This window comes from Macrobrachium rosenbergii, chromosome 42 (genome assembly GCF_040412425.1).
Source record: "Macrobrachium rosenbergii isolate ZJJX-2024 chromosome 42, ASM4041242v1, whole genome shotgun sequence".
Lineage (NCBI taxonomy): Eukaryota > Metazoa > Arthropoda > Malacostraca > Decapoda > Palaemonidae > Macrobrachium > Macrobrachium rosenbergii.
Window position 1 is genome coordinate 52269288 of NC_089782.1, and position 18993 is coordinate 52288280.

The window sequence follows — 18993 nt, forward strand, 5'->3', positions numbered from 1 at the left end:
AATGTTTTTGCTAGTACTGGCACTTCTCTTTAGCTTCACGTTCTGCTCCCCTTTTAATTTAGGAAAATCATATTGAGAAGTTAGAACAGGATGTAAACCTTATTTTATGGTCAGTAGAAGGTTTAACTGAATTCATGTTAGGGAACTGTGCCAGGTCCCCATAGTGTATGATAATTTTTCCGTTCCCCTGTAAGAGGTAAGGTTTTGGTGCCCTTGCCCATCTGTAGCCTGAACCTAGGACTGCCGTGCAACAATTAAAAGTGCCTGGTACCAGAGAAGTAGAGTGGTTCATGGAGTGATGTGGTTGTATGCTCTCCTTCACCTGCCCTTTGTTTTTCTAAGCTCTGAGTCTCATTTAATGCATTCAACAAAAGATTGTTATGGTAAACGTAAATCTTCGCACCATATTTCAACTTCTCCACCATCAACATCTAGTAATGAGGTTGTTAGCACTGATAGGACTAATCATATAGGTATAGACTGTTATTTACAGTGATATGTCTGTGGCGAAGTTGCTGCAATTCTGATGTTATTTTGACTCAATCAGTTCTCAAGTCAGTCTCTTCTTCTACATCACCATCAACATCTAGTAATGAGGTTGTTAGCACTGATAGGACTAATCATATAGGTATAGACTGTTATTTACAGTGATATGTCTGTGGCGAGTTGCTGCAATTCTGATGTTATTTTGACTCAATCAGTTCTCAAGTCAGTCTCTTCTTCTACATCTACTTCTCAATCTAAATCCTTGTCTGTTATTCCTCTCGCACCTTGAAGTGCACCTTTTTATTCTCTTTATATGCCGTTTCTTTGGCTATCAGTGAGTTTCTACCTTCTGTCTCTATTAATGTTTCTCTTTCGAATCCTACCATGGTTATAGAATTTTCTGTTGTTTCCAAGGTAGGTGCTACTCTAGCAGCTTTGCTTTCTAAGATTGTGTCATTGTTTGAGTTGCATTTGGACGAGGTTGGGGAGTCAGATGTTGTTATTGCTTTTCTTCCCTCCTCCTCCTCCGCCTAACCTTTCCAGTTTTCTTTGGTGCCTGGTTACTCCTTGTCGTCTTTTGCTCAGCCAACTTGTGACGACTCAGGTCAGCAGTTGCAGACTGGTTTTCCTTCAGTCTCCCCTTCCATCGAGTTGGAGATGTGTTGCTGTTGCCCCAACCCCTCCTATTGCAGGAGAAAAGTTTGAATTGGAGGATCTGCTTAGGCTTTTCAGCATTAGCTTGAATGATGTGCTTTGCTGTATCCTCATTTAGTGGAGGAAAGAGGTTCTGTAGAGACTAGGTCTGTTATCATCTGGTATTTTGGTGCCCATTTAGCCTTTGAAGAAACCCAAGCTTTCTCTTTCAATTTGAGCTTGTTTTGATGAGATTTCTTGTACTCTGGCACACAAAGCTTCTCTTAAGTTTGACAGCTCTTGTCCTCATGGTTTTTTGAAGTTGCAGAAAGCCGCCTCTTATGAGACGGGCTGTTACCGGTGTTTTAACTGTCATTGGTTGACAATTCTGACGACTTGGTTTTGAAGAAAAGAGAACAGTTGTGTTCATGTCTGTTGTCTAAGGTCTCTCCTACTCAGAGGATAGGAGTGGTTTTGGTTTCCCCCTTGGATTGCCTTCTTAATCACACACTTTTTAAGGCGACAAGGGAGAATATTTCTGTACAGGAAAATAAGGATTTTGTCAGTCAGTTTCTCAAGTCAGGCATGAAAAGGCCTGCTCCTTCTTTTACCTCAGGCCCTCAGTCTAGATTAGCTCCTCCTCGTCTCAGGACTTGTCTTCGGCTGCGAAGACCTTTTGTAGGTCCACATCAGGCTTCAGTAAGAGTAAAGTCGCTGAGATTATTAGGAAGCAATGAAGTTTTCAGCCCTCAGATTCAGGTAGGAGGCCAACTGCAGGCCTGGCATGTTTGGAAGGACTTAGGGATAAGAACAAAAGGTGGTGGAGGTGCTGAAGGAGGGTTATGTAATTCCTTTTCTGTCTACTACTCGTCTGATGTTGTCTCCTATAGCTTTTCCATTGTATCTTCGTCAGCAGGAGAAGTATCTGGTACTTTAAAAACCGGTGGTATTTTTGTTAGAGAAGAGGTGGTATTTTTGTTAGAGAAGAATGTAATAGAGCAGGTATCAGAAAGCTCCCTGGGGGTTTTACAACCGACTTTTCTGGTGCCAAAGGCATCCAGAGATTGGTGCCTAGTGCTAGATGTGTCAAGACAACATATTTATTTGTCTGTCCCCTTTTTCCATGGAATCGCCCAGCACAGTGCTGATGGTGATTCCAAAGAACAACTGGATGATATTGGTGGACATGCAGTATGTAGAGTTCCATGTTCTGATAAATCTTCAGTCGCAGAAGTTCCCACATTTTGTATTTACAAGGAAGGTATTCCAGTTCAGGACACTTTTTGTCCTATGTACAGCTCCTCTGGTGTTCACGAGGATTTTGGCATCTGTATGGGGATAGTGTTACCTTTTAGGAGCGAGAATTCATCTCTGCTCAGACGACTGGTTAATGTTGGTCAACTCTTTTGATGGAATTCTGAGGGCCAAGGATCTGTTACTTAGTCTGGCTAAGTCACTGGGGATCGGGTAAATTTTCAGAAGTCTACCCGGATTCCAACTCAGTCCATTCTCTATCTGGGGATGAGGATGGACTCAAAATTTTCAGAGTTTTCCATCGGAGAAATGACTAGACAACCCCCTTGTCACTTCTTGGAGAATTTTGGACCTTAAGGAAGATTCCTTTGAGAAAGTGACTTCCTCTGTTGGGGGCACATGCCATTTCTAGAAAAAGTTTTCAAGTTGACAAGGCTCTGGATGCAGCCTTATCAGTTTTATTTGAAAGAAAGCTGGGCCAGGAAGTCTCTGGCAGACTCTTAGTCTTGGTCCCATTAAGTCTTCAAGAGATGTTAGCTTTTGGTGGAAGGATTGTCAAAGACTGCTGACAGGTTCATCCCTAGGAGTAATGAACCCAGACCTCACCTTGTTTTCAGATACTTCAATGGCAGGTTGGGGAGTGTGTGTGTGGGTGACCTAGAGATATCAGGGATATGGTTGCCGCAAGAGTAAGAATTGCACATAAACAACCAGGAACTGTTAGCTGTATGGAGGAATCTTCTTTAGTGTGAAAATCTGGCCAGAGACAAGTGAATTTTCAGACAATACGACCTCTTTGGCGTAAGTCAGGAGCCAGTGTGGCATGAGGTTGGAGATAGTGTTTCTTACAGTGGAGAAATTGATTCTTTGGGGTGAAGCCAGGAATGTTGTTTTGGTTCTGTAGTTCAGTATGGGGAAGGACAGTGTTCTGGTGGATCAGTTGAGCAGGAAATGACAAGTCCTGCCCACAGTTTGGTCGTTACATCCGTAAGTCTGCCAGTTGCTATGGAGTCCGTGGATAGCACCAAATGTAGATTTATTTGTGACGTTGATGAACAAGGAACTACCAGTGTAATGTTCTCCATGCCAGGACTTTCAGGCTTGGGCAGTGTATGCATTTCTTCAGGATTCGTTCAACCTAGACACGTATGTTTTTTCTCCTTTCACAGTAATAAGGAAAGTGCTGAAGAAGGTTTGGAAAGCAAAGAATTGCATAATGACTTGTAGCACCTAGGTGACCTCAGAGAGGATGGTTCCTGGATCTTCTAGCTCTTACAGTAGATCTCCCTTGAATTTTCCATTGGGGAAGGATCTAATCAGACAACTGAATTCCATGTGGTTCCACCAAAGCCTGTGTATGCTACACTTAACTTCTTAGGGACTCTTGCCCTTCTCCAAGCAGTGGGGTTTTCTAAGCTATCTCGAAAATCTGTCCTTCAGTCAAGACAAGAGACAACCTTGGCCTTGTATCAGAGGCAGTGTTTTGTATACTGCTCCTGGTGTAGTTTTAGAGGGATTTCCAGCACCTATACCGTTATAGAAATATCATTAAGTTCTGTATTTTTAGGTACGATAAGGATCTTTTGGTTGTTACTTTTCAGGAACAGGAATTTCAAGAAAAGATGACAGGGCACTCCATGGTACTAATGTTCAGCGACACTACAGTGGTGGTTTATGTCAACATAAGGGGGCCACCTAGTGTCTTGTCATCTTCATGACTTGACAGTACAAGTGGGCGGTCTCTCACTCGGTGATTCTCTCAGCCAGATACATTCCAGGCAAGAAGAACGTGGTGGTGGATAAGGTGAGTCGCAGGGATCAGGTCCTGGGAACAGAGTGGTCATTGCATCAGGAAGTGGCAGAAAGGCTATTTTATCTGTGCAACCAGACACAACAAAAAACCGGAGGTATTTTGTTCAGTCGTTCCAGATCCCTGGGCTGTGGCGGAGGACGCCCTTCATCATCCTTGGAACAATCTGGACATTTATGTCTTCGAATTTGTCCTGGAATTTGTGGCTAAGACTCAGAATCCCTTGGTTCATGACAAAGATTAAAGTTTTTTCCATCCCTTTCCCTGGAGATTTTGTTGGTAATGACCCAGATGAATTAGAGGCAGTCCCCGGTTATCAGCGGGGGTTTTGTTCTGACGGTGTGATGATAACCGAAAATCGGTGATTTTTGTGGCTGAAAATTGCCGATTTTCGTCGCTAGACAAGCCCTGTAAAACCAGATCTCTGATAACTGATCCCACTGATAACCGGGGACTGCCTGTACTTTTATGTACTGTCAGGGCACTCTGTAACCAAATAAAAGGGACTAGACATCTCAGACCAATTTGTCAAAGGCTTTTTGTTAGTACAGGCGGAACAAGAAGGAGTGTCCAAGAATACTACCTCCTTTTGGCTACGAGATGTAATCAAGCAAGCATATACTTCTATAAATTCAGATGCCAGCTCAGTGCGTGTATGGGCATGTGATGTCATGTCTAGCCCTTTCCATTGCTTTCAAAAAGATTTTGTCAGTTCAAAAGATTTTAAAGGCTGGTAAATGGCTATGCCAAACCACCTTCACATCCTTTTATCTGCGGGATGTACCCCAGAACTTTCCTTGGACACTTTCTCCTTGGGTCTGATGGTGGCTGCTCAACAAGTTGCGCAGCTCATCCAGTGCCCCTAGCAGGACACTGTATCTTACCTAAGATGTTGGTTTTGAAAGTGAGAGGGAATGGGATGACTGGTGTTCTTCCTTTTTCTTTCTTGTTTTCCTCTATCGGCAGGCAGTGTAGAGAAATTACCCATCACGTGCTGGAACTGGTCAGATACAAGTGAATGAGCTGCATTCCATGAGTTTTAATGTATTGTTCCTACACAATACAAACTATATATGGAAGCAAGCCCCTTCCTCTCTCTTACAAGGGGAGAGAGGAAATGACAACAAACAAGGTTGGTGGCTAACATGGATTTGTTTTCTCCAACAATTAAGGTTCTTTATTTTCCTTAAGACGCAGTGTAACATTGTATCTTAACCCAGATGTCTGACTGGCAAGTAACCTTATACTGTACAAATCAGAGGCATATGACTGCCTCCTATGTCCTACTTTGGCCATGAAGTGAGTTAGCCAGGGTGAGCAGAACTTCCAGTCGGTTCAGGGGCTTTCTTTGTCCTCCCTTCAGGAGTAAGTCTTCCTTATGTGAAGACCAAAGGTTTGTTCTGTATATGAACAAATGACAAGTTTTCAATCAATTTGTACTTTTCATAACTAAAAAACCTGTGGTCTTAACATATACTGCCCACCTCAAGCCACCCCTCATACAATTACCTGGGATAAGGAAACTGATGCGATGGAGTCGAGATGGGGCGAGGGAGGTCAGCTGAGTCTGCTCCCCACCACTATCTTGGCCAGCTTCCGTTGCCTCCAAATTCCTTGTATTTTTTTAACCGGACTCCAGAAGGCGCTAGAGAATTTTCCATTTTGTTAAGACTGCAGGTTTGTTAGTTATGAAAAATACAAATTAATTTAAAATTTGTCATATCTCGTAACGATCCAGACTTTAAGGTGGTGTTAAGAGTGTCTGAGATTGAAGTTCCCAGAGTTCAGTATCATTCTCCGTCATGGCACTTAGACATAGTTTTGAATTTTCTTTGTGCAAATCCTTTTGAGCCTTTTGAATCAGCATCTTTGAAGTTTCTGACTGAAATCAGCATCTTTGAAGTTTCTGACTATATAGACTCTTTTGAAGTTTCTGACTATATAGAATCTCTTTTTGGTAGCTCTAGCAACAGCGAGAAGAATGAGTAAGTTTCAAGCATTCTCCAATAAGGTAGGCTTTTGTAAAAGGGATGCTGATTTTTCGTTCGTGTCTTTATTCAGGGTCAAATTGATTTAAAATTTGTCATATCTCTGAATGATCCAGACTTTAAGGTGGTGTTAAGAGTGTCTGAGGTTGAAGTTCCCAGAGTTCAGTATCATTCTCCGTCATGGCACTTAGACATAGTTTTGAATTTTCTTTGTGCAAATCCTTTTGAGCCTTTGGAATCAGCATCTTTGAAGTTTCTGACTATATAGACTTTTTGGTAGCTCTAGCAACCGCATCTAAGAGTGAGTGAGTTTCAAGCATTCTCCAATAAGGTAGGCTTTTGTAAAAGGGATGCTGATTTTTTGTTTGTGCCTTTATTCAGGGTCAAGAATGATTTTAAAGCAAAGCTATTGTACTGATAACAGTAAAGATTCCTAATTTAACCCTGTTAGTGGGAATGAAGAAGCAATTAAAATATATTTAGAAAGGTTAAAGACTGTACGGGGCAAAGTTAACCATTTATTTTTGTAGTGTTAGAAAGCCTAACACTCCTTGTTTAACATTTAGATGCCTTTTTTGTGAAGCTGTTAATGAGACTAGCACATGAAAAACTGGATCCAGATCTCTTACTTTTATTGAAGGTAAATATTCACAGTGTAAGAGTGGTTGCTACATCATATAGTTTTTTGAAGATTTGTCACTTCAGGACGTGATTAATGTGGTACAGTGGAAGTGCAGTATGGTTTTTGCTGCTCATTATCTTAAAGATGTAGGAATTGTGCTTGCAAACTGTAAAGCTCTTAGTCCACTAGTAGTAGCGGGTAATGTCTTTTCTTGAACTTAAAGAAAAAGTATTCTTGCAGGCTCTTTTAATTTTAATCCTGGACGTTGTTATTGTTTTTAGGAAGCATAAAGGTACATTTGTCGTGTAGGAGGGTACCGTTGCATTTTTAGGTATTTATTTTAGCTGACTGTCATTTTTTGGGATATGGGACCCAGGCACTGGGGTCCCATCATGCCACTTCCTTGCATTCTGGCTGAAGATAAAGTGGTTTTTTATGCAAGGCTGCTCTTCATGCACATGTGAGAGTCTTGCACCCTGTATGGAATCCGCCTGAATGGTATCCAGGAAGGATTCCAGATCAGGTAAGAATGTTTTGGATTTCATATTAACAGCTCTTAGCTTGTTTGGCTGAGCAAGTCTTGTCTAGCTGCACTACCCACCATCCATTTCTCAATGTGGTAATCAGCTGTCTTCAACAATAGGTAAGAATCATCCCAAGTAAAATAAATTATTGAGATTCCCCCATTATAAGTAGACCCCACCAAGCCTCCCCATCATTGATGAGCTGTCAAGGAGAAATCTGACGAAAGCTAAAACATTCAAAACAAACCTGGCAGAGAACAGGTGAACTAGACAGTCTTCCAGGTCAGTCATTTGATCTTTTGTTTGAATGCCAACTTGCCTATTGGTGCGGAGATATAAGCTATCTTTAACAGTAGGTAAGTATCCCAATAATAAATTTTATTATGAAAATTTATATTTTCCTTTAGCTCTTGTTACAGCAAGGTATACATATTAGTGAGTTTCAAGTCCTTCCTAACGAGTTTGTTCAAGATGGACCTTTTTTTTTTTTCTCCCATTGTTTAGAGTAAAAACATCAAAGCAAAACCTGTCCCAGATTTGTAATTGCCTAATTTAACTGCTTTTGTAGGCAATAAAGAGGAAGCTCTGCTATGTCCAGTTAGCTCCAAGAATTTATCTAGAAAGACTTAATCCATGAAGAGGAGATAAGAATTTAGTCTGTAATTTTAGGAGGCCAACACTCCTATGCTCAAGAATGCTATGTCATTTTTCTACATTGCTTAACCAAGTCAGCGCCATTGTTTAAAGTAAACCTAACAACATATGTGCTGTAAGCATGTCTTTCAATTTCCTTTAAATTTGAAGCCTTTCACTAGAAAAGATTGTCAGTGCAACTCAAGGGACTTGAAATTCAGTTTTACCTTTTTTTTTTTTTTTTTTTTTGCAAGACATCAAATGTCTTATGAGAATTATAAAGCCCATAGTCCTATCGTTATGGCAGGGACAGTTTCTCCTGAACCAAATACGGGAGAATCATCCTTTTGTCCTTATCTTTAAATTGTTGGGAAATCCCAGTGTCGAGTTTTGGGAGCATGAAGATACACATTTGTGTATAGGAACTTACCTTCATATCTCAAGGTAGTTTAGTACTATTAGTTATGGGTTTTAGACGCTGGGACACAAGTCACTAGTACTGTACTTGATGAGATAGTTCTTTTCCATAAGGAGCCTCCGGAGTCTTGCTACAAGGACCTTACACCCTCCTATAGACCTACTGTATGGTGACAATACTTACCAGGAAGGATTGCACAACAGTCAAGAATGATAAGATTTTTTTCCATTAAAAAAAACTTCTAGTTCTTTTGGCTGAGTGGATGTTTCTTCTGGCAGCACTGACCCATCTTCATTCAGGGTGGTAGTCAGCTAACTTTAACAGTAGGTAAGGTAAGATTCATCTTAAAAAATGACAATTTTTTTTATAGAATTATTTGGTTGGATACTTAGCTATTGTTAATGTGGAAACCCACCCAGCCTCCCCACATCATATTGCGTGGTCACGAAGAATTCTGACAAGAATGCAAACATTCCAGCGCTACATGGTGGGAAACAGGTGATTACAAACAATCCATTTGTGTCAGCCAAGTATCATACTTTTGTTTATTATGAATGCTGATCACACCCAACAGCACAAAGATTTGAGGTAACTTTAACAATAGGTAAGTATAAAAAAGTTAATTTGATCTTAGAACTTTGTATAATTTTGTAACCAACAGATGTAAATGATTTAGCGATTGCCAGACAGATTTTGTATCTGAATTATTTACTTCTTGTGTCAACCCTTTTGCACATACGATGTTGTAAAATGGTAATTTTCTGTTTTGCTTTTAGGTACACCATATTGGGAAATTGGTGCACCCATGCAGTACTACATTAGCAAGAGATGTGCCTCAATAGATGAGTGCACCGCTACGATAAACAAGTACATGTCTAACTGTGTTCGTATCTGGTGGAAAGACTGGAAATGCGCAGAGTGTTGTAAAGGAGATCGTTGCAACTATTACATTACTGTAAGTCTTTAACGTTTGTACTGTATTTTACTTTGCAGTGAAACATTTGGTAAAAGTAGTTGCACAAATTAGTGTATGTTCTTTTCAGTGGTAATGTATGATCTGTCATATTCAATTGTGAATGTATGAATATTGGAAAATATGCTACAGTTCACATCTTGCTGAATCCAAGGCTAAGTATCACACATTTCTACTTTCATGGATACAATATCTGAAGTATAAGAACACTAGAACAAAAACATTTCATTTGTACCTACCAATGTTAATATTATTTTGCTGAAAAGTGTGGATTGACCATTCCTTCTAATCAAACCATCAGCTTGACTACCTTTGATGGACGTGATCTTGTTGCATGCAGTGGATGTGTCTCACTTTTTCCCTTTCTGTGTTTAACTCTCTCCTTTACTCATACAAAATTGTGTTCAAGGTTGATTGTTTTTCATGCATAATTTTGCCATACACAAGTTTGCATGTGAAATGTTCTCAGGCTACACCCTCTAAGGATTTTCCATAGTCTTTGTAAGAACTTTGTGTTGCTTGGACCACTCTACTTAACTTATGGCTAAAGCTCATGCCATATTTACAAGATATTAAGATTTTAGTTTTTTCCTTGAGAGTTGGGACTTCAAAACAACCTAAAATGGAAGATAACCAGGGACTACCTGTGTGCAAAAAAAAAAGTTGTACTCAAAAATTATTTTCCTAACGCCAAATTAAAGATATAGCAGTACTACACTGTAAAAGTTTCATTGAATTTGGTTCAGTCGTCTTGGAGAAATAAGCACTTGGTTTTGAAAAAAGTAAGTTTTCAGAAAACAGCGAAATGAAAAAATATTTGGATTTCAAAATCATGAGACAATCAGGACATCTTCAGTGAGTTATCCCTACATCATTATTACCTGTTTTCTATAATGCTAATGCTAGAGAGAATGGAATATTTTAGTGGGTGACACAAGTATTTTTGTACAAGTATTTTTGACACTTTTACATGTTTTTTTTACAATTTGGTATTCATGGTGCTGTACAAGTGATGAACAAAATTGTCAGTGAACCAATCTTAACTTTTTTTTTTTAGCAGTAATGCCTCAAGATATATTTATTTATACATAAAACAGTCTATAAGTCACTTGCACCTATCCAGAATTAGTCATGCAGGTGTATTTTATGTTTTTTACAGTTTTTCGTTCACAGTGCCATGCAAGCAATGAACAAAATTGTCCACAAACCAGTCTAAACATTTTTTTATTAGCCATAACACTTCAAACTTGCATCTACCCAGAATTAGTCATACAGATGTTTTTAACAAGTTTTTTAGTGTCAACCACAGTGCCGTACAAGTGATGAACAAAATTGTCAATAAATCAATCTAAAAATTTTTTGCAATACAGTGAACCCCCATTTCGTTTTTGAATAGGTCAAATCAAAACCCCTCAAAAACACTTAGAACTGCCCATTTTGATAGCTTAAACCAAGAAAAAACCTGTAAAAATGCTTATACCTGAGTATTTTAATAGTTTTATCACAAAAAGTGCATTTATTCATGAAAATTATATGAAAATACAGTAATTAGTGAATATTTCTCAGTGAAAAATACCGCGAATGGGCGAATTTTCCGCGAATGATGGCTAGATATGTTCCACAGAGAAACCCGCAAATGCATGAGTCCGCGAACCACGAGAACGCGAATACGGGAGGTTTACTGTATTAGCTTTTCGGGATGTGTTTATTTAGACATAAAATAGTTGGAAATTGTTAAAAAGAAAAATTTGATAATTTCTCAAAATTCAGCGGTCGGCGCGTCCTTTAAAAAATGTTAAACTTTTAAAATTCTGGAGTCTTTTCATGTTTGGGTAATGTTTTATATTTATTTGAATGAATATGATTATACAGTAAACCCCTTGTATTTATGGGGGATGCGTACCGCAGCCCCCTGCGAATAGCTAAAATCCGAGAAAACTTAAAACCCCTCTAAAAACACTTAGAACTGCCTATTTTGATTGTGTAAACACAATAAAAACCCTCTAAAATTGCTTACACCTGAGTATTTTAATAGTTTTGACACAAAAAGTGCATTTAGTCATGAAAATGATATGAGAATACAGTAATTAGTGAATATTTCTCAGTGAAAAATACCACGAATGGGCGAATTTTCCGCGAATAATGGGTAGATACGTTCCACAGAGAAATCCTCGAATACGTGAGTCCGTGAATCGTGAGAATGCGAATATGGGGTTTACTGTAGATTTTGTATTGTACCTAAATATTGAATTTTCATAACAAACCCATCATTCGTATCCAGCCCACTATTGTAGTCTTGGAATATCCTAAAGACTACAGTCTTATCTCATATAAGTCAAAGAATCCAGTAAAGCCACAGTACGTGCCATCAGTTGTTTTGTAGTCCTAGGTAAATACTGAGAGCTCAAGTGTGGCCATGAGGATAAATTTTCTATGAATGATGAGTTTATTCAAAAAGAAAAAAAATAAATTTTCTGTAAAAATTGAAATTGTTTCATTTTAAGCTTGTCATTTATATCCAGCCCTAATGACAGTTTAGGAACCAAATGTCAAAGATTGTGGAATGGTGCCTTTATGAAATTCACTGATTAACCTTTGGGAACCAGAACAAGTCAAGGACCCTAGGGACTTGTTTTCTCAAGAAGTAAAGTTAATAATGTACTTTTGAATTTGGCAGTTGATACAGGGATATGAGCTTAATAGGTGTAGGGGATGTGGTTGTACATGACAACAGAGTTCCATGTCTCTTAGACTGCTGTAATAGAAGGAAAGTAGAAAATGAAGAGGAAGAGGTTGAAGAATCCCTTAACCAACTCCCTTGAAGAACATCTTGCCAAGCAGCTACTACTGTACCAGTCTAGTGAATGCACTTCTCTCCATATACTCATGAATTCTGTCAAGGGGGCAGCACTGCTAAAAAAAAATGTGCAAAATCCTACAGTTCTTATATATATTGTATTGGCAGGATTGCTTATCATCCTACAAAAATTTAAAATTTTCCATGTAGCTCTTTATTTATTCACGAAAAAAATTTTTTTAACTCAATGAAAACCAAGGAAATATTTAACTGATTTTCTTATAGAATAATCATTAGAATAAACAACTAATAGTGGCCACATTTTCATTATTAATTTTATATATTCAAACATATGTATATATTTTTGTTGTAATGAGGCAAAAAGTTAAATAGTTGGTGGCAAAAAAACCAAAAAACTTACTGAGAGACATGAGCTGTCAAAGAGTTTTTGCTAGTGTTTAACTTAAACATGTTGGAGCAGAGAAGTAGAAGTTTGGCCAGTTTTAATCTTAATATTTTTAAAACCCATCTGGCACTGACTCTTGCCTTTGTGTAAGTTATTAGTTATTTTGAAAGGCACGCATATCAAAATACACCTAGAAGTTCCCTGTTTGACATTCTTTAATTAAATATTTACCATATTTTTTTCCCTGGTTTTCATTTGAGAACTTTTTTCCTTTTTGTAATGTTATTGTTTTTTAACACCTTCACTAACAACTTTGTCTTTTCATATCCAGATTTAAGTTCAGTAACATTTCCTCGCTTACAAAGTCACATTTCAAACAGTGTACAGTGTTTTGTAACTGATTTGTATTAATTTTTATGTCTGTTTTTTTTTATTATTTTTCATGTTAATGCTTCTTAGTCTTTTTCCATTCATCATCAACGTGCAGATAAGTGTTGGCAGTATAAGACAATAAAATGCTTGAGCAAGACATTTACCATCTTTGGGATTTGGGATGTGGGAGTAGGGATTGTGGTTGTTGACTTTGAGGTGGTGGTTTAAGAGTTGTGTAAGTGGTAGTTGTGTATGACTGACAACATAATACCTTCATTGAACTGTGACACAATGTTCTCTTCCCTTTACTACCCCTTTTCAGCACTTATCACTTGGTTTTAGGCTTTGCCTTGTGGTATATTTGATCATGCATTGAATTTATGTATAATATATAAAATCACAAAAAAAATCTTCAGTGAATAAACACATGTATTTCTTTTGTGGTGGGAGTGTTGTGCATGGGCTGGGTTAAGAGGCTGGAAAGTAAAAATGCTAGATTTGTCAGAATGAATTTGTTTATATTCATTCATGTTTTCCAATATTTTTATATGACGTTTATGATCTAAGCCAATAAGTAAAAGCTTCCATGAATACTGTGCTGTAGGTGTTTTAGAAAACATTGGTTACTTTCTTTTATGAGCTATGTAAATAAATTTAACTACATGGTCACAAGAGTTAGGATGGTAAGAAAATGCCAGATTTTCTGAAATAACCTGTTCATTTCCAAATATCCCTAATATCATAAAGAATGAATGGCTATCAGAGCCAATTGGCAATTCAGTCTCTTATGATGAGGCAGTAGGAGGGAAGACAGAAAAGCACTGAAAACTTTTCTATTTTAAGTAAATTTGTGAAAAGAATTTACAGTAAGATATTTGGTCATGTACTGTGTCATACAAAATAACTGAATTCAAGTTTTTTTTTTTTATTTCGGGAAATTTTTTTGAAAACCAACATTTTCATTCTATCCAATTGGAGAGGTTTTACGAAGCCATAGTTTATTATAGCTGGCTTCATCTCATCTGTCCATCTAGGGTGGTGATGTGTCATGTGCTCATATGTAGCTCATGATTGGTTAAAAACCATTGTTTCCCATAAAATTGGGTTTTTGTTATAAATATTTAAACTTTCTTCAGTAACATATTTGATTGTTTATTTATAATGGTACCCATACATGTTCTTAAATGAATTAAACATGCCAGTTTTATTAATTATTTACTTAAATTCACAGGAAAGATGAGCTTGTATCAAACACTGTGCTCTTACAAACTGAAACAAAGAGTGGACTTGCAATAATGTTTCAATCTCACTGGCTTAGCCCATGCTTCACATACAGCAGACTTATGCCCGCAAATTGTTCAGATCTCAAAACTTCCTCATCATTTAAACTTTTTTCTCTGTACAATTTCATTGCATGAATATAAAAACATCATCATTATGATACCAAAGTTATATCCACTTATAAACTAGGAAAATAACTAATGATGTTGACTCAAGAACATGGAACATTGACAAGTGAGACAGACTTACACTATTAATTTGCGAGACTTTTGACTTTATTAGCTTTCTTTTAAGTGCATTTTCATTTCATATCAGAATGACTTTCTTATTGGAACCTCTATTTATTAATTCTGTCTAATAATTATTCCAATGCCTTTAACCCCCTAAACGCCGACTGGACGTATCGTAAGTCGGCTAAAATTGTCTGTCGGGTGACGAGTGGACGTACCGTACGTCGACTACAAAAAATTTCAACCTTCGGTCAACTTTGACTCGACCGAAATGGTCGAAAAACGCAATTGTAAGCTAAAACTCTTACATTATAGTAATATTCAATCATGTACCTTCATTTTGCAACAAATTGGAAGTCTCTAGCACAATATTTCAATTTATGGTGAATTTTAAAAAAACTTTGTCCTTACATCCGCGCGGTAACGGCTGAAAATTTCAGAAATTCTTCCGTCATTTTGTCGTAATGTTTGCACCGTTTTATATTAGCCGTTACATAAAATTTTAAATATGAAAACGTGCGCAATTTCATGTTAAATACAACAAAAAACAACCCATGGTTGTAGCTTTTATCAGTTTTGAAATATTTTCATATAAATCACGATAAGTGCTAAAATTTCAACCTTCAGTCAACTTTGACTTGACCGAAATGGTCGAAAAACGCAATTGTAAACTAAAACCTTTACATTCTAGTAATATTTAATCATGTACATTCATTTTGCAACAAATTGTAAGTCTAGCAGAATATTTTGATTTATGGTGAATTTTGAAAAACTTTTCCCTTACGTCCGATGCGTAACTCGGCGAACATCTCAGAAATTCTTTCGTCACTTTGTCGTAATGTTTGCACCGTTGTATATTAGTCGTTACATAAAGTTTTATATATGAAAATGTGCAAAATTTCATGTAGAATACAACAGAAAATAACACATGGTTGTAGCTTTTATCAGTTTTGAAATATTTTCATATAAATCACGATAAATGCCAAAATTTCAACCTTTGGTCAAATTTAACTCGACCGAAATGGTCGAAAAACGCAATTGTAAGCTAAAACTCTTACATTCTAGTAATATTCAATCATGTACCTTCATTTTGCAACAAACTGGAAGTCTCTGCATTTTGATTTATGGTGAATTTTCGAAAAAAACTTTTCCTTACGTCCACAGCGGTAACTCAGCCAACATCTCAGAAATTCTTTCGTCACTTTGTCGTAATGTTTTGCACCGTTTTATATTAGTCGTTACATAAAGTTTTATATATGAAAATGTACATTTCATGTAAATACAACAAAATAACTCATGGTTGTAGCTTTTATCAGTTTTGAAATATTTCCATATAAATCACGATATAGAAAAATTCTACCTTTGGTCAACTTTAACTTGACCGAAATGATCGAAAACTGCAATTTTAAGCTAAAACACTTACAGTCTATTAATATTCAATCAATTACCTTCATTTTGCAACAAATTGGAAGTCTAGCACAATATTTCGATTTATGATGAATTTTTGAAAAACTTTTTTTTACGTCCTCGTGTTATGAATTCATGCATCATTTTGTGATAATATTTTCTGTGTTGCTTTGATCGTTTTACAATTGGTTATATACCAAAATCATAGCAATTTAGTGTTCAATACAAAGAAAAAAAAATAACTCGTTAGCTTTATAAACGTTTTGCTCACAGCGCGATTTGTATACAATTATATATGAAATTTTTTTTTTGCGCTGTCATATATTTCAATATTTATATAAGATAATGATGTTTTTTTCATTTCTGATGGTTGCATACTAAACTTCAGGCAGTGACAAAAAAAGTAGCCAAAAATGAACTCTTAATCTTAAAAACTAAGCGTGCTGTGATTTTTTGAAAAATTTTTTTCCGCTATGGCGCTAACTCCCGAACGCTGCCGGCATACGACAGACACTTTTGTAAATAGAGGCTCGCCATTTAAGGGTTAAGAAAATTTAAGTTTAGCCTAGCCTTTTGTGCTGTATATGTCATCAACACACAAAGGATGACAGGGACTCAATGAGATTTCAAACTTTTGACAAAATATTCTTGAAAATTACCCAGTCACGGAGGTATTATAATGATTTATATGCTTAAGAAAGAAAATATGCAAATATGCAAAGTATTCTTAAAAGAAAACTGCAATACCATTGCCATGCAGTAAGTGAAATTTCCTGCTTTCTAAGACAATGTTGCAGTAGCTGCTTTTTTCACCTGCTCCAGGGAGCCTCATAGACTACAATATTTCGTGTGATTTCGAATAATACCCTATTCATGTAATTTGCATGCAAGAAATTATTAAAATATCTTTTATTTGCATTATAGGGAGATGAAGCATAAGTGATGAAACTCCATTATTTGTTTGTGTTTGATTTACATAAATTTGATACAAGTTCATATTTCATGTGCTTGGGTGGTTATTGAAATAAATTGGCATCTTATGATGTATATCAAAAAGTGTGAGGCTTCTTTGTATATATAAGCATTCAGATGTGTTCCTGAAGAAATAGTTTGCAGCTTTATGACAGTAAGCCTACAATATCGGCAGAAATAGTTTGCAACTTTATGACAGTAAGCCTACAATATCAGCAACATTGATTTCAGCCAATCATGGCCTAGATATGTATATATTGCCACATCACCAAAAACCAATGTTGGTGGGTGGACAGATGGAATGAAACTGACTCTAGTTATAGTTTAATGTTTCTTATTGCTTATGAAATCATATCCTTTTTGGGCCAGCCCTGTGAGAATTAAGATTTTATCTCAGTGGTCTTGATAACTAATCTTTATAGCAAGTGAACTGCTAGTTTGTTTTGGGGTTAATAGAATTAAGTAAATGTTACAAAAGCATAACTAAATTAGGTTAAGGTAATTGAGTTTTGAATCATACTCAACAAATTCAACTCTTGTTTTAGCTTGGATCCTCTTCAGTGACCTCAAGCATCTTCGTAACAGCAGTGGGTTGTGTTTTTGTGGTGGCTCTGCACTGGTTTAATTAGCACCTCAAAACAGCTTTACAATGACAGCATTTGGTGATAGAGCAACGAACAATTCTCAGTGTCACATAGCTCAACAAGTTATATGTTGAATAAGTTTTCTTTCAGGTACTTACATTCTTCCCAAAGCTCAAAGAGTCCATTTCATGCACATATATCTGTGCTTTAGTGGAAAAAGGCCAAATCATTAAAAGTACAGTACTGTACTGTATATGGTTAGTTTTTATGCTGAAGTCTTACTACCTTAAGAAATATTGTAGTTAAATGTATTTTATTGCATGTAAGATACATAATAAAGTTATATGTAGTATTCTTGAAGTAAGATTCCAGAACTGGATGTATTTAAGCTTCGTTATGCTGATCTTATACTTTTTAGCTGTACAACTATTTTGGAATCATGCAGAGTTTGACTTGTTTTTGAGAATTCAATATGACTTCATACAAACTACTATACAGTAGTACCTTAAGGGAAGCTATATTCTTTAAATTCATAAGTAAAGGTCAACAGTGATATATTTACAGATTTTAACTCCGTCCAATTGTTGTGTGCATTTGTTTCTTGAGAAGCATAGCTTTTATAATGAGAAAGTAGGAGGTACTTGATGATATGAAATAAAGAGGCCACAGAACTTCATTAGGGAGCACACAGGCTTAGCTTTCTTTGTATATTTAACTAGAATTTTCAGTTTTTTCCTGGCAATTTTTAATGATATGTTTAATGAATTTTTATAATTTAAAGGTTATGTTATAGACATTAGAAATGAAGGTTAAATGAATCTAGCAGGAAAGAAATAGATCTGAGAATTATCATGCAGTATTGCGTATATGAAGCATCTAGAATTAGATAATGTTTTGAAAAGATTTGTAATAAAGGAATTTGAAATGTATAATTAAACTGTTCTTAATTTTAATTTAAACATAATGTTTTGTGGTGATTTTCACTTTAAAGATACAGTATACAGATTTTATGAGCATTTAAGATATTGAGAATTATATTGATAGATAAAATTTTTTAGTTTGTGAAATTGTTTTAATGTGAATATAATTCAAAACATTATTATAGGAATGCTGGAAAAGCTGTCTTGTGTTGTGATTCCTCTCAAATGAAAGGGAAATTATGTGAACCTTTTCGATAGGTAAATGTTAAGAATTTTTTTATTTAACATTTTATTTTGATACAAGAAAATAATGTTTTATGATTGATAGAAGATATGTAATATCTCATTGAAGTAAGTTTTCCCCATGCAGCTGATCACAGTGTCATAGTACATGAACTCCGTCCAAAGCACTTGAAATTTTGCTTAATGCGATGTAATAATTCCATTTTAAAATCCGTCCAGTGACTTTTTTTTTTTTTTTTTATTAGAAAGAAGCTGTGAATAGGTGAATGGGAGTGTCAAGAATATGAATTCTCAGCAAAAACCATACTGTACAAAGTTTGAGGATTTGTATTTTAGTATACAGTAATTATCTTTTATAAAATATTGCATATTATACAGTCTTCAGATAAGTGTAAGTGGTTGATGTAGTGTACGAATGAAAAGTTATATTCACAAAATAT

General features: G+C 36.3%; 1 protein-coding gene across 2 annotated transcripts in view; it reads left to right on the forward strand.

Moving 5' to 3' along the window:
- The window catches only part of cold (coiled), a 65171-nt gene extending 46663 nt beyond the window's left edge, over positions 1 to 18508 (forward strand). Inside the window, exons 3-4 of one of the 2 annotated variants that reach the window (XR_010850038.1) lie at positions 9145 to 10702; positions 11018 to 11818. Coding sequence is in view for 1 of the 2 variants with exons in the window: in XM_067086465.1 (XP_066942566.1) it covers positions 9145 to 9323; positions 17352 to 17435 (263 nt within the window). In the remaining variant the exon portion in view is untranslated. Of the gene's footprint in view, positions 1 to 9144; positions 10703 to 11017; positions 11819 to 17351 lie in introns of those variants that run through there. The other variant, XM_067086465.1, reaches the window with a different exon arrangement.
- Positions 18509 to 18993: the final 485 nt, after the last annotated feature.